The 13,353-nt window shown below is 45.4% G+C and overlaps 2 protein-coding genes across 2 annotated transcripts in view; one reads left to right on the top strand and one right to left on the bottom strand.

Annotated features, from left to right (window-relative positions):
* Positions 1-1,162, bottom strand: part of CEP63 (centrosomal protein 63kDa) — an 80,100-nt gene extending 78,938 nt beyond the window's left edge. The window contains exon 1 of the mRNA XM_012663373.1: positions 1,109-1,162. Within this exon, the coding sequence (XP_012518827.1) occupies positions 1,109-1,114 (6 nt within the window). The 5' untranslated portion in view covers positions 1,115-1,162. The remainder of the gene's footprint in view (positions 1-1,108) is intronic.
* Positions 1,112-7,854, top strand: ANAPC13 (anaphase promoting complex subunit 13). Its single transcript, XM_012664440.1, has 3 exons — positions 1,112-1,199; positions 3,728-3,853; positions 7,617-7,854. The coding sequence occupies exons 2-3, from the start codon at positions 3,755-3,757 to the stop codon at positions 7,740-7,742; spliced, it is 225 nt and encodes a 74-aa protein (XP_012519894.1). The 5' UTR covers positions 1,112-1,199; positions 3,728-3,754; the 3' UTR covers positions 7,743-7,854.
* Positions 7,855-13,353: the final 5,499 nt, after the last annotated feature.

Raw genomic sequence — 13,353 nt, 5'->3', positions numbered from 1 at the left:
GTGAGGTATAAATACAAGGCATCTACCCTACAATACTGCTTTATTAAAGGAATAAAATATTTTTTTAAAAAAATCGGTTTAAATTGGTTTAAGGAGTCGGGTATAAAGCTCAGGGAAACTACTTTGTGCAAGTATACTGCACTGCAATTGTAAATGAAGACTAATCTCTGACATCACTCATCTTTACTCTCCTGATGTTCTAAAAAAAACCACATTATGTGCCTAGATGGACTGTCTTCAAGTATCTTCATGATTAAAGTGTTCCTAAGAAATTATCCTTTTTAAATCTTCTATCGTTTACTTCCATCGCTGATTTGTGTGCTTAAGTTCAGGGTTCCCCAATTTCAGTCCTTCACGATTTTTGCCACATTTCCGTTCCTCCTGTACTAATGTTTACGTTTAAACCAACTCTTTCTTAAAAGTTGCTAACCTTAACTTCTCACCATAAAAGAGCCGGTATCATGGGCCATAAATAAGCCGCGACAATGCTAAGAACCGCTAGCTAGATACAGTAGACAGGCAGGGAGGTTATGCCGGGGGTCCCTCCACTGAGCAGGGGGACCGGCCCGCAGGTTGGCTGTGCGGGGGAAGACGAGACCTCGGGAGCAGCTCGCCCACCCCGCCACCCTTCCAAGCGCCCTCCCGCCAGCCGGGCCTCCGAGGGAGGGCTGACCACCTGGCGGAGCCGAACGGCGCCCTAAGCGGGGCCATGCCCGCCTCCGCCGATCTGCAGGGCGTGGGTGGCGAGGCCAAGGGGCGGCGCGCCCGAGCGGACCCAGGCCGGCGGGGACGGGCCTGGTGCCCTGCGGGCTGCCCCGGGAACCAGCCGTAGGCCATGAGGCCGCGGGGCCAGCGGCGCCACTGCAGCCGGGGCCGCCTCCGGACCAGGAGAGGCCCGCCCCTGGCCCGTCCTACGAGTGCACAACAGTTACAGGACAGCCACGAGCGCGCTCGAGCCTTCCCGCCGTTACCTAGGGCCCGCGCTGCGCACGCGCGTCACCGCCGACCTTACGCCCAACCTCTATCGTCGGCACGTCGGTCCCGCCCACCGCCCCCTCGCTTTTTATAGAAACACGGTCTTCTCCTCCGCGCCGGCGAATGAGCTCACCCACATCCGGGATCTGAGAGTGGAGCGTGCGGGTCACGTGATGCCAAGGGCGCGGTCGGAGGAAGCGGGTGCTCCGGTGGGCCGGGCGCGGGTAAGGGCTTTTAGCGTCCCCCGTCTAGGTCTTGCAGGGTGGGAACGCCTTCGTTCTTCAGTGTCGGACTTCCTCCTGCCTTCGGTCTAGGCTGAGGCCCTCACTTCGTGCTCGTAATCATTTCCCTTACTGCATGCTGTGTCGGGCGGAAAGGGACTTGCGTGGCGCTCTTAGACCCCGCCCTTCACTTCCACATTTGGTATATCCTGCCTGAGGCCGGAAGCCACTCCTGGGGGATGGCGTCACACACTGCTACGGACGATGGTGGCCTGCTAGAGTCATTTCTAGCGAGGGAAAAACTTTCCCGCCTCGATCATATAAATCACATGTTTACAAAGCTGTAAAATACGGAGATGGATAAAACGTGCCCCAGTCCTGGGGAACGCAGGCACTGCGTGTCTGGACAGTGTGACAAGCTCCTCAGTTGGTGCCATACGTCGCGCCCAGCCCAGGGAACTGCGAGACCGGGGGATGGAGGGTGGGTACCCGTACCGCGCTCAGCCAGGGGTTAGAGGAGGCCTCCTACGGAAGGCGATCAGGGAGCTAAGATTTGTAGACCGATTGTGGGTTCCCCGGGAAAAGAAGAGAAAAGAGCATTCCAGGCATTGGGACTATGGCATGTATGAGAAAAGTTTGTTCAAGAGACTGGTAGTGGTCATACTGTGGCGAGTGCTTGGGACAGTGGCCGTGCCCTGCGCGTTGCCTGCCTGGATGAAGGCACCTTAGCGCTTAACCCTGGAAATGGGATGTTGACCTAGAAGAGCTGACGCCCATGTTGCTTGAAAGGCATTAGTGATGAGGAAAAGGGGCTTTTAAGTGCAAAGACTGGAAAGTGAGAAAGGGTTGGAGGTGTTTGGAAGAGGGACAGGTGAAAAAGACTGAGGCCGAGTTGTGGAAAGATCTGCTAAGGAATCACTGGTGCAAACTTTACACATAACGGTTAAAGACAATAATACTTGAGCAGTCGGTCACAAAGCTGACCTAACTTGTTTAGCAGATCAAGTTAGGACAAACAGCAAGCGTTCAAGGACAGAAGCCCAGCTGAAGCCGGAGTGATTTGGAAAAACTTTACAAAAAGGTGGAATCTGCGTGGGCCTTGGAAAATCAGAAGATTTGGATCAGAGAGAAGTGAGAAGGGTATCCTAGGGGCCAGAGCAGCAAGGACAAAGGAGTGGCAACAGCAGAGAGGAGAGCTCTTGTAGGGCAGGACTTCAAAAGTATAACTGGAACTGAGGATTTTCCTAAAGACACGATCCTTCAAATTGAGTTATCCACTGTGTAGTACTGCATTAATTCTTGAGTGAAACATTAAGACCTCACCTGGTTCACTGGTGACAGAAGTAGCTGGGCACCTTTTGCTTCACTTTTGCCTGCAATTTATCATGGGGCCAAAAACCCTTCCCCTCCCCAATCTGGGTATCTCTAATACCCAGATATTAGAGATATTTTACAGTTATACTACTGGGGACAAACACAGGCCTGTATAACATAGTTGAGTTTCGCCCCTCAAAAAATTGTTTGTTGTATGAGACTCCAAAGTCTCAGAAACTGGGAGTGACTGAGAGTGCCTTTGGTGCCAGTTGCTTCCAGGCCTTCAGATAGTAGGGTGATGCCTACAATGAGGAAACAGGACCTAAACCTGGAAACAGGGAACCCAAAGGTATCCTCTCAGCTGGCCAGCCTTTTAGCTTAGATTACAGCTGTTCGGGAGAAAAATGGGTAATCCACTATGGTCAAAGAGCTAAGTAAGCATCTTGACCACTTGGGCCGGGCATTGAAGGGGCTGTAGCATTAACACTTAAGAAGGGGAAGGAACCCCGAAGGAAAGTAGAAACTGGAGCAATACAGGTCTCTGCCACTGTTGTTGACCTGGAGGTGCTTTTTTCAGAGCTCAGCCTGGGTGCTGTTTTAAGAAAGAAAGCAGTTTCCTTTACAAGCTCAACTTCTGACATCGTTCTTGCCTTGAGGATTTGTGTCAGGCCTGTAGTGGGTCACTTTGCACAGTCCAGTTCAGTGTTATCTCAGTATATTCATTTAGCTCCTGTGCCTAAGAATGCTGAGGTTTGAACCAAAGCAGGTGGAAATTTTTATAAAATTGACACTGGCAAGTCTAGAGGGGCTGGAGAGGAGACTTAGGAAACAGTTATGAGTCAGGGACTCATCAAAGGCATCATGAACAGGGAAAGGTGCATGTGCAAGCTGGGAGAGAAATGCTACATTTAGATGCAACGTGTTTGAGGGCCTCATTTAGGAATATGTTGCCCTCTTGTCACACTCTCACACTTGTCTGTCAACTGGGCTATGTCTGTCTAATGTACAGTATAAAGCATCTATCAGCAGGTAGATGGGGAGGAACTATGGTGAGACTATAGTCTCATAAATGTAAGTTGTCACCTGACCCATGTGAGAAAATGAGCTTTTCTGAGGGTGCTGTGCCAAAAAAATGACTCCAGGCTGAAAAACCTGGGAAATCCTAGTACTCACCATCTCAGTCTTCACAGTTAAGAAATGACCTCTTTGGTTTACAGATCTGACAAAAGCAAAGCTGCAGGAAAATGGACAGTGAGGTACAGAGAGATGGAAGGATCTTGGATTTGATTGACGATGCTTGGCGAGAAGACAAGCTGCCTTATGAAGACGTTGCTATACCACTGGTAGGTTATGATTTAAGCTGAGGATGATGGGTTAAAGATATCATCTGGCAGTACCTAGTGGAGGTGGGATATCAATGGAAGATTAGTAGGGCAAAGAAATGAAAGCTGTGGAGTTCTCTAACTCCAGAAGCCTCTGGAGAGCACCTACGCCCACTTTTTATTTGAAGAGAAACGTGGTTCAGAAATATAGCCAGCTCAGTTAGGGGTCACTCCAGGACTGGAGCCCAGAGTTTCTGACCTGTGTTCTGTCCTTCACACCAAAGCCAGAAATAAATCAAAAAATGAGAATTTAATGTGTAAGATAAAAAGCAGCAGCATAAATGCTGTTTCTTACTTCCCTGCCTGTGGCTTGTCAGTCTGTTGACATATTTAGAAATTCACATTCTTAGAACACACACCTATCCTAGGTTCCCTGGAGAATATTCAGAAGATACCTGACTTTTTTGCATTCAGGCCAACAGGCTCCTGGAATATTCTTTTCTTCCCTAATCTCTGGAAAACTTCCCTGCAAGGATTATTTTAAACTTCATGTAATAAGTTATCCAAAAGTTTTGCTTATGTAAATAAAAGTTTATTAAAAATCCTATTTATGTCACAGAGGCCTAACAAAAGGAAAACAGGGCCGGGGGACTGTTTTTCTTTAAAGCCTGCCAGCTGACCTGAGGAGAGTGGTTAATAAAATGTAATTTACAGGTAGGTTGTCCAGGTGCTGCTGTTTAGAGAAATAAAATAGTTCAACCACATTTTCATTTAAAAATAAGAGTAATATGTTCAATTAATATACATATCAAAGAACAAGTCACAGCTTAGTTCAAGTTTAGGAATGTAGTCAAATGTGAGAGCATAATGAGAATCATAGCTGCCATTTATTGAATACCAGTTTATGCTGGGAACTGAGGTTGAAGACATACCTTATCTCTAATCCTTAAAACAATACTGCAAAGAAGGTGGTATGATCCCCATTTTATAGGAAAGGAATAAGATCAGAGAAGGGAACTTGCCCAAAGTCTGGTAGCTGTTAAGTTGGACTTTATACCTAAGTCTGTGAAGTTTCAAATCCTGCCTTGTGAGCTTTTGTTGATTCATTCACTTGACAAGCATTTTTTTTTTGAAGCCTACTGTGTGCCATATGAACACAAGATATGGTTCCTGCCCCTGTGGAATCTAGAGAGGCAACACATATCAATAAATAATTAAAATGATACGTGATCTAAGTGGGGGTGTGAATAGCCACATCGTAGAGGAAGTGGCTGATTGGTTGGTGGGCATCAGAAAGGCTTCAGAAAGAATGTAATATTTAAGCTGTGTTGTAAGGAAGGACCAGAAGTTGCATTGGGGTAGACAAGGTCACTGCACCAGCGAGGACAGGTGTGTAAAGGCCCAGAGTTTTGAAAGGCTTTGGGAGATGGTGAGACATTCAGTGTAGATGGAGAATACATTTGTCATCTAAGTAGGCTGAAAAGTTGGGCTCGGACCAGATTTTGAAAGAAGTATCTGATGCCACACTTAGACCTCATCTGCAAGAGATCCAGCAATGAGTGGTCTTCAGAACAAGACTGCCATGCTCAGATCTGGCTTTTGGAAAATCAGTTTAGTAGCTTTATTAGAGATGGTCTGACATAGAGAAAGGGGGAGTGAGACCAATTAGGAAGCTCTTGCAGGGGTCTAGGCAAGGGAGGAGGGCCTGAACAAAGTCAAGAAAATAGAGGAGACTTGCCAAATTCTGGAGATGTGATGGCATGGATTAGGGACCATTTGTGTAGTAGGGGATGAGGGAAAGGGACATATCCCTGCTGACTTTCAGACGGTAGCCTCACCCTCTAGCTAACCCATACCTTTTCCCTTGTCTTGTAATTCTAAGGCGGTGTGTATGTCAAGTTAGCTTTTGCTGCATAACAAATGACCCCAAAACTTAGTGGCTTAAAACAAAAACTGTTCATTTCATAATTTTGTAGCTCAGCTGAGAGGGTCTTCTGGTCTCTGCCAGCTCAGCTGATCCCTGCTAGACTCGCTTGTATTGTGCATGCAGCCGACAGACTGTCTGGAGGCTGGGTGATCTTGGACTGTCTCACATGTCTGGCAGTTAGCAAGCTGTCAGCTGGATTTTGGGACAACTAGTCCATGGTCTGCCATGATCCAGCAGGCTAGCCCAGACTTTCAGGCTCAGGGTTCCAAGAGCAGCATGAGAAGAAACTGCATCTAGGCCAAGAACTGGCCCACTGGCACCATAACTGCATTTTATTGGCCGAAGCAAGTCGCATGGCCAGTCCAAATCCAAAACTGGGGAAATGGATTCCACCTTTTGATAGGAGTAGTTGCAAAGAACTACAGCTGTTTTGCAGTAAACCATACTGATGGTTGTGTTTATGATACTCTTGTTTTCCAGGTACATGTGCAATTTTGTGTGTTGGCATTCATTGCAAAAGACAATAGTCACCAAAGGAAAGACATTATTTTAAAAAACATACCACAGATAGGATGAAATTAAAAAAAGTTGCCTGCTTCTGAAAATAATGTATTAACCAAGGACCTGTTTATTCTTTGTTATCTATAAGTAATTATTAGGACCAGATTTTGTTTTTTAAGTATATTTTTGCATTTACAATAAATGATAGCTCTTTTCAATCTGTACAAGTATGTTTGAATCTCAGTCTTACATTTGTAGAGCAAGATGTGTGTGATTCAAATATACTTACATGTATTGTGAGTAAATATCATTTAATATATGTTGAACATAACTTTAAAGGGGAAAAACATATTCGCAAACCGAAAATTAGAATCCAGTGGGAAATCATAAGTCTGGATATTGAATAACAGTTTGCGAACCCTAAAACAGAATGTAAATTCAGATAATAGAAAAGAAATTTATCAGTGAACTCTGGTACAAAGCAGAGTTTCAGTATTAATAAATTTAAATTTAAAATACAAGGAAATGATCCCAGATTCTGCACTAAGCATGAACCATGGCTTACCATTTAAGAAAATTGCTGGTAGGGCGTGATTGGTCATTTGCTGTGTCTTATATTGCCCTGCTCCACCACGAGGGGGAGGTCTTATCTATTATTAGCTGTTAAAATGTAATATGTTACATTTCCAGTGTTTCCCCTACATCTCCACCTTCATTATAATATAGGCATGTTGGTTACAGGATAGTTTTTTGGATACATTTCTAATGCTTAAGAAATATGCCCGCAAATCTCATATTCTTTTAAAGCACATTTCCCAAAAAAGATTTAGTATTGGCTTTTTTCAGTGTTCCTAGCCACTAATAATAATAGCAGAGATTCCTTGAGCACTGGATGCCCACACAATGCTAGCCACTTTATCTAAATTACCTCACTTAATCCTTACAGCAGTCCTGTGAGGCAATGGCTATTTTCTCCCATTTGCCAAAGAGGAAACAAAGGCCTCAAGGATTTGAATGCCTCAGTCAAGTAACCCTGCAAATGGTAGAGCTGTGGGCTTCGATCCTAGTTGGCTTCCAAAAGCCTCTGCCTTTAGCCCTTCTGCCACACTGCCTGCTGCACAAACGCCAGAGTCATAATGCCCGTCGTTCCCTACTGAAGAGGGACCAGGCCATGTTTGTATGATACTTCTGATATTTTTCTTGCATCTGTTTATTTTAGTTCTTTCTTTAGAGTACATATGTCAGTTATGTTGCCTGTTCCTAGGAACTCACAGGTTTTAATTCTAAGTGCTCTTGAGTTTTAAGAGGTTTATACAAAATGTATTACTGTTCTAAATGTCCATTGTACCTTTTCAGAATGAGCTTCCTGAACCTGAACAAGACAACGGTGGCACCACAGAATCTGTCAAAGAGCAAGAAATGAAGTGGACAGACTTAGCCTTACAGTACCTCCATGAGAATGTTCCCCCCATTGGAAACTGACACGTGGCTCCTTCCTTATGATGCATTTTTATAAAATACACAGATACAAAATGTTTTCTTTTAGTCCCCTAATTCAAATCTTTTGAGTAGTAAATCAGTACTCAAAAATGTATACTCAGTTAGTTTATAGCAGCAAGATGCAATGTGAAAATATTCACCAGAATGAGAAACTAAGATTTCTCAGGAGTGTAGAATATTTGACTCTTTAAACCCTAAAACTCTTCATTCAGTAGCTTGTGTAAACGCGACTAGTTAAACATTTGCCTTTAACTCTGATTTTGATTTACTGTCAAAGTTTAACTCCTCCCACCTACTTATACGTGTCCTGTGACACAGGTGATTGCAGATAGGAGAGGGAAAGGCAAAGAGGAAGCCAGACAGAAGGAGAATTATTAACTTCTCATACCCCCCACGCCCACTTTGAGAAGCATTCTGAGTGGATTTAGCCTGTAGATGTTATGGATCTATAGATATCCCATTCACTGATTACTGGGATTCCTAAGATTCTCCATGGTATTTTCAAACTTCTGTAAATTTACAGATTAAAAAGTTATCTGACAGTTAACCTCTGCTGTCCCTACAACTTCCTTTGGCACTGCTGGAAAGGCTCTTTGGCAATGTGGACCACTAGTTTTATCTAGTGATGGCATTTCTTATTTTCTCAAAGCCCTTTCAGATAAACCAAACCACCATGGAATCAGTATTTAGTTATACATTTGTATAAGAACCTGTATTTTTTGAAACACATTCATGTATATTTATCTCCTGGAATTATTTGCCTCTGTTAAACAGTGTCTTTCATGTTCTCTAACATGTAAACTCTGTAGGAAGAAGTTCTGGCTTATACATCTGTATCCCTCATTGAAAAAACTGAAAACAGAATAATCTAAATCTCTTCTCATCCTCTTTTCACTTGGGTCTTTTTGTTTACCTGCCTTTTAGGAGGAAGAAGTACGTCACAAAACAAATGAGCTTATTTTAGAGTTTCAATCAGAAACATGGTTGTAACAACTACCCTGTAATCCAGACAGATCCAGACTGATCTCTTCCCTCTCCATCAGTGGTCCTGCCTAGAAATGATTTATCTTTGGAATAAAAACCCAAAGAAAGACAATCTAATAGAAAAGAGAATTATGATGTTTAGAAAAAATTCATACCAAGAGAATGCAAAGCTTTTCAAAAAATTGAAGTACCTAGTATGCCACAGTTCTTTTACATTGTTATTAAATGAGGATTTTACAACTTGCAGTATGTAATATGTAAGACACTAACATCTAGGAACTGGATGAATGTTCTTAGGAATCCAGCCCAGCCTTTCCCTGGAATATCGGGAGACCAATAAAATATGGAAGTTACCTTGATTTCAACTGAATCAGAATATGATTCCTCTAAGGCATCTATTGGTTGCCTTCATGAAGCCTTTGTTTAGTGGGGGAGATACAAGCATTAAACCAATAGCCATATAAATCTGTGGTTTCAAATTGTGCATAAGCTAGGAAGGAAAAATAAAGGATGTGACTTAGGTTGGGTTCCTAGAAGCAAAGCCTGAAGCAGAGTTTTCTTTGCAAGTGTTTTATGGAGGTTGTGCTCTCAGGAGAGCCCTGTGAGAGAAGCAGGATAGAGCAGGGAAAGAAGCTGAGCAAAGATGTGTCAGCTGAAGTCTCGCCTCAGTCTGCTCCCACGGGAGCTCCAGACCGTGCTGGCACCAACAGCTTTCCCACCCTAATGCAAGGGGCTAGGCCCACATACTCAGTACGAATTATTCAGTCATTGACTCTGCCCCTCCTGCCATCCCCCAGAGAGAGCATAGCCTCCTGGGCATTGCCAGAGAGGGTACAGCCATGAGCCTTTGGCAGCCAATACCCAGCAGCTGGGGAATAGTACACAGACCAGGTAAAGGGCACCCGGGCACCAACAGTGACTACTGCAGGCATAGGAGCATATGGAGGGGACCTGATTTATATTGGATAATCAAGGGGAGTTGTAAGTAGCATCTATAGCACATAATTTAAAGTACTGATTTTGTTTCTGAATTATTTCCACTCTCCAAGGAAGTGGCCAGGTCCTTTGTCCTTCCCATGCACAGTAGAAAGCAGACATGCCCCAAAATTACCCTACCCCTTGTTTGGGAAGCTGGGGAAGGTGAGAGAGGAGAGAATATGAAGACAAGAGCCTCTTAGGAATAGTAGAAAGCTATGCCCACTCGCTGGTTGCACCCAGTGAGATGGTGAACCTCAGAGGTTCATGGTTTGCAGGGGTGCCCTGAAAGAGACCCAAACCTCAGCCCTGAGTCTCTCAGACTGGGGAAAGACTCCAAGCCTTGGAGTCACCTCCTTCAAGGGCCCTTCAGACTTGGCAATGACCATTGCAGCAGCAATGACCCAGATAGACTGAGGATGAGAGGTCTTTATCCAGATGGTGGTGGGTTGGACCAGCAAGATGGAGGTAGAAATGGAGGGACTTGGGATGTCTCTTAGAAGTGGAATTGTCCAGACTTGCCCAGTGCCAGGTGTTTTTCATGAAGCCAGCACCCTGGATCATGGCCGTGTGGTTCTAAAGAGATTCAAGTGCCCAGCATGAGCACTGCCCTTATGACCCAGGGGTATCGAGATCTCCGAGCCAGACACAGGACTCCAGATACAGCCCCTATTCTATAGAAACAGAATCTCAGTCCTGGAGCTGCCCCTCCTTTGAAGATCAACTTAGACCCACATCTTAATAGTACAGCAAAGGTGACACCATGATTAATCAAGCACTTCTCTGTGCCTTAATGCACATGAATTCCGGCCCTGGCTGGAGTGGATATCATTGTCCTCGTTGGTCAGGAGATGATGACTTAAATGACTTAAGGTTAATGTTAAAGGACTTATTCCAAGTCACTCAAATAGTAAATGGATTCCAACTTATGCTATCTGATCCCCAAACCCATGTGCTCTCCCCAGACCATGTTATCCCCACCCCATAAAACCTTCCATGACCCACCCATTCTGAAATGGGAAGAAAATACTGTCAGAACACTCAGAACTTCAAAATGTTTACTTTGTTTCTATAATTGAGACAAAGAACTAAAAGAATTTTTATTAGAATCCCAGGAGTCATGAAACATTAAAAAATTCAACCTTTTACCAAACTCATATATAATTTGAAACTTTGCTACCATGGATCCTACTGTTGTCACTGGGTTTTAAACAAAGTTAATTCCCTAAGGCGGCCCACTCGCTGGTTGCACCCAGTGAGATGGTGAACCCGGTCCGCGGACTTCCAGGAACCGGGCGCACAGCAGGAGGTGAGGGCTGGCGAGAGTGAAGCCCACCTGCAGCCACAGTCGCTCCCCTTCGCTCGGGTCACCAACCGAGCCTGGCATCAGACCCTCCTAGGAGCGCGAACCCTATTGCAAACTGCGCATTCGAGGGATCCCAGTTGCACGCTCCCCTTTAGAATCCGATGCCTGATGATCCGAGGTGGAGCAGAGGCGGCGACACCACCTCCCGGCCCCCCGTTCTGTGGAAAAACTGTCTTCCACGAAACAGATCCCTGGTGTCAAAAAGGTTGGGGACCGCTGCCCTAAGGTATAGTTTTAGATTTGGGTGCTTTGGCAGAGGACAGTTTAATGTCAATGCTACATAATACCCAGCAGGGAGCGCTCCATGTCTTTTAGAAAGTTTAAATCACTGGCTGATCCTTTAGCAAACTCTGAAACTGAAGGTCCTGAATAAATGTGGTCTTTTGCTTGGAAGGGATTCTGCATATCTGGGCTGCCCAAAGAGCTGGGCAGGGGTTTATGCGAGGAAAGTGCAGCCTCCCTGGGATTCTGGCCCTCCAGGCTTTACTGGGCAGCTCAGCTAGTGGGCTCCTCGCTCATGCTTTGTGGAGGTGGGGGAGTGAGGACACACAGAAGGTGAGGGCAGTTCAGAACCTTAGTTACAGAAAAAGAGGGCTGAAATCAGGAATTTTGCCCACCTGTGACTCCAACTCATGGTCAAGTCTGGGGCTCTTTCAACTGGCTATTTCCCAGCTCTTCATGTGAAATCATTTGGATAATTTAGGCATCATCTAAGAATAATCCATTAAGTTTCCAAAGCTTTCTTAATCTGGCCCTACCTTACCACCATTAAGTGTTCCTTGCCGCGCCACGCCCCCAGCAGTGAGCTCCTGTAGAAAGGGTGGGCAGGGGCAGGCCTGGAAAGGCAGCTGGGTGGTGTCTTGCAGGGGCTTCATATCTCACGGCCCTCCTGGCTTCACCATGGGTGGCTCTGGCCTCTGCATCTGAGCCAACCAGGGCCAGCTTCGTGGGTGTGCAACCTGTGCAGTCGCACTGGGCCCCCCGCTCAAAAGGGCCTGTGCTCGGTTGGGAATAATGCTCTGCTACTGCTGTCTTGAAACTTGTAATGATTTTTTAACAAGAGACCCACATTTTCATTTTGTGCTGGGCCCATAAATTATACAGTTGGTCCTTGAATCTATGTCAGCTGTCTGTTGAGGTTCCACATTGAACAGTGACTAACTCAACCCAGCAAGTACTCTTGCCTTTGCAGTGAGAATTCAAGGCACTGTGAGTGTTGGCCTTTGGGATGACAGTAAAGCAGGCAGGTCCAGGAGGAGCAGCAGGAGAAAAGCTGGACAGACCCCCAGACTCGCTGCGGTGTCCTGACAGGGGGCTCCAAGTCCTTGAAAGCGGTCCCAGTGCAGTTGCTGAAATCATTCCCTCAGCTCGACTGAGCCCTCTGTCACCGTTGCCTCCTGAAAACTAGCCTGACTGACTGTGGGGTGAGGGGCAGACAGAACTTGAAGCAAGGTTATCACCCAATCCTGGGACTTGTCCTTGCCTGAATTCCACCTGGCTCTTAGCCAGCTACTACATGACCTTGCATTCTAGCACCCTGGCCACGGCAACACAGGTATCTCAGAATAGAGCCTCTGACTGCAGTAAGGTGTGAGAAGACAAATACAGAGCTGAGACCAATGGTTACCTCATTAGTTCTACTCATTAGTATAAAGGGTTTCTATTAATACCTGGGTTTTTATTTTAGTTTACCCAATTGGATTGCGCCTTATTAAAAATCTGTTTTTGTAGGTCAAAAATAGCCAGATAATTTCAATTTCCTGTTTTTCCCTAATATTACTCTTACCAAGAGCCAACCGTGCACATATATACACAGACACACACATAACACATACCAAGTGGATTTGATGGGAGCGGAGGATGGGCAAAGGGTGGAGAATTTGAAAACAACCAAATGACTCCAAAGGAAGTGAGGGAGAGGTTGATGCACAAGCCCATCCCAGTTATTCCATGCCTTCCCTCGTGACTCAGATCCCCTTTATCATGGTGCCACTACCCAAGGGCAAAAGGAATTTTCCTCTGCCCACAGCATGCTCTCCTCTACCTTCTTTTTTTTTTTTTTTTTTTTTTTTTTTTGAGACAGAGTCTCACTCTTTTGCCCTGGCTAGAGTGAGTGCTGTGGCGTCAGCCTAGCTCACAGCAACCTCAAACTCCTGGGCTCAAGTGATCCTCCTGCCTCAGCCTCCCGGTAGCTGGGACTACAGGCATGCGCCACCATGCCCGGCTAATTTTTTCTATATATTTTTAGTTGTCCGATTAATTTCTTTG

The sequence above is a fragment of the Propithecus coquereli genome, unplaced genomic scaffold (genome assembly GCF_000956105.1).
Source record: "Propithecus coquereli isolate 6110/MARCELLA unplaced genomic scaffold, Pcoq_1.0 Scaffold12, whole genome shotgun sequence".
Taxonomy (NCBI): domain Eukaryota; kingdom Metazoa; phylum Chordata; class Mammalia; order Primates; family Indriidae; genus Propithecus; species Propithecus coquereli.
Note: the sequence above shows the minus strand (reverse complement) of the source record. Positions and strands in the feature narration are given on the sequence as shown.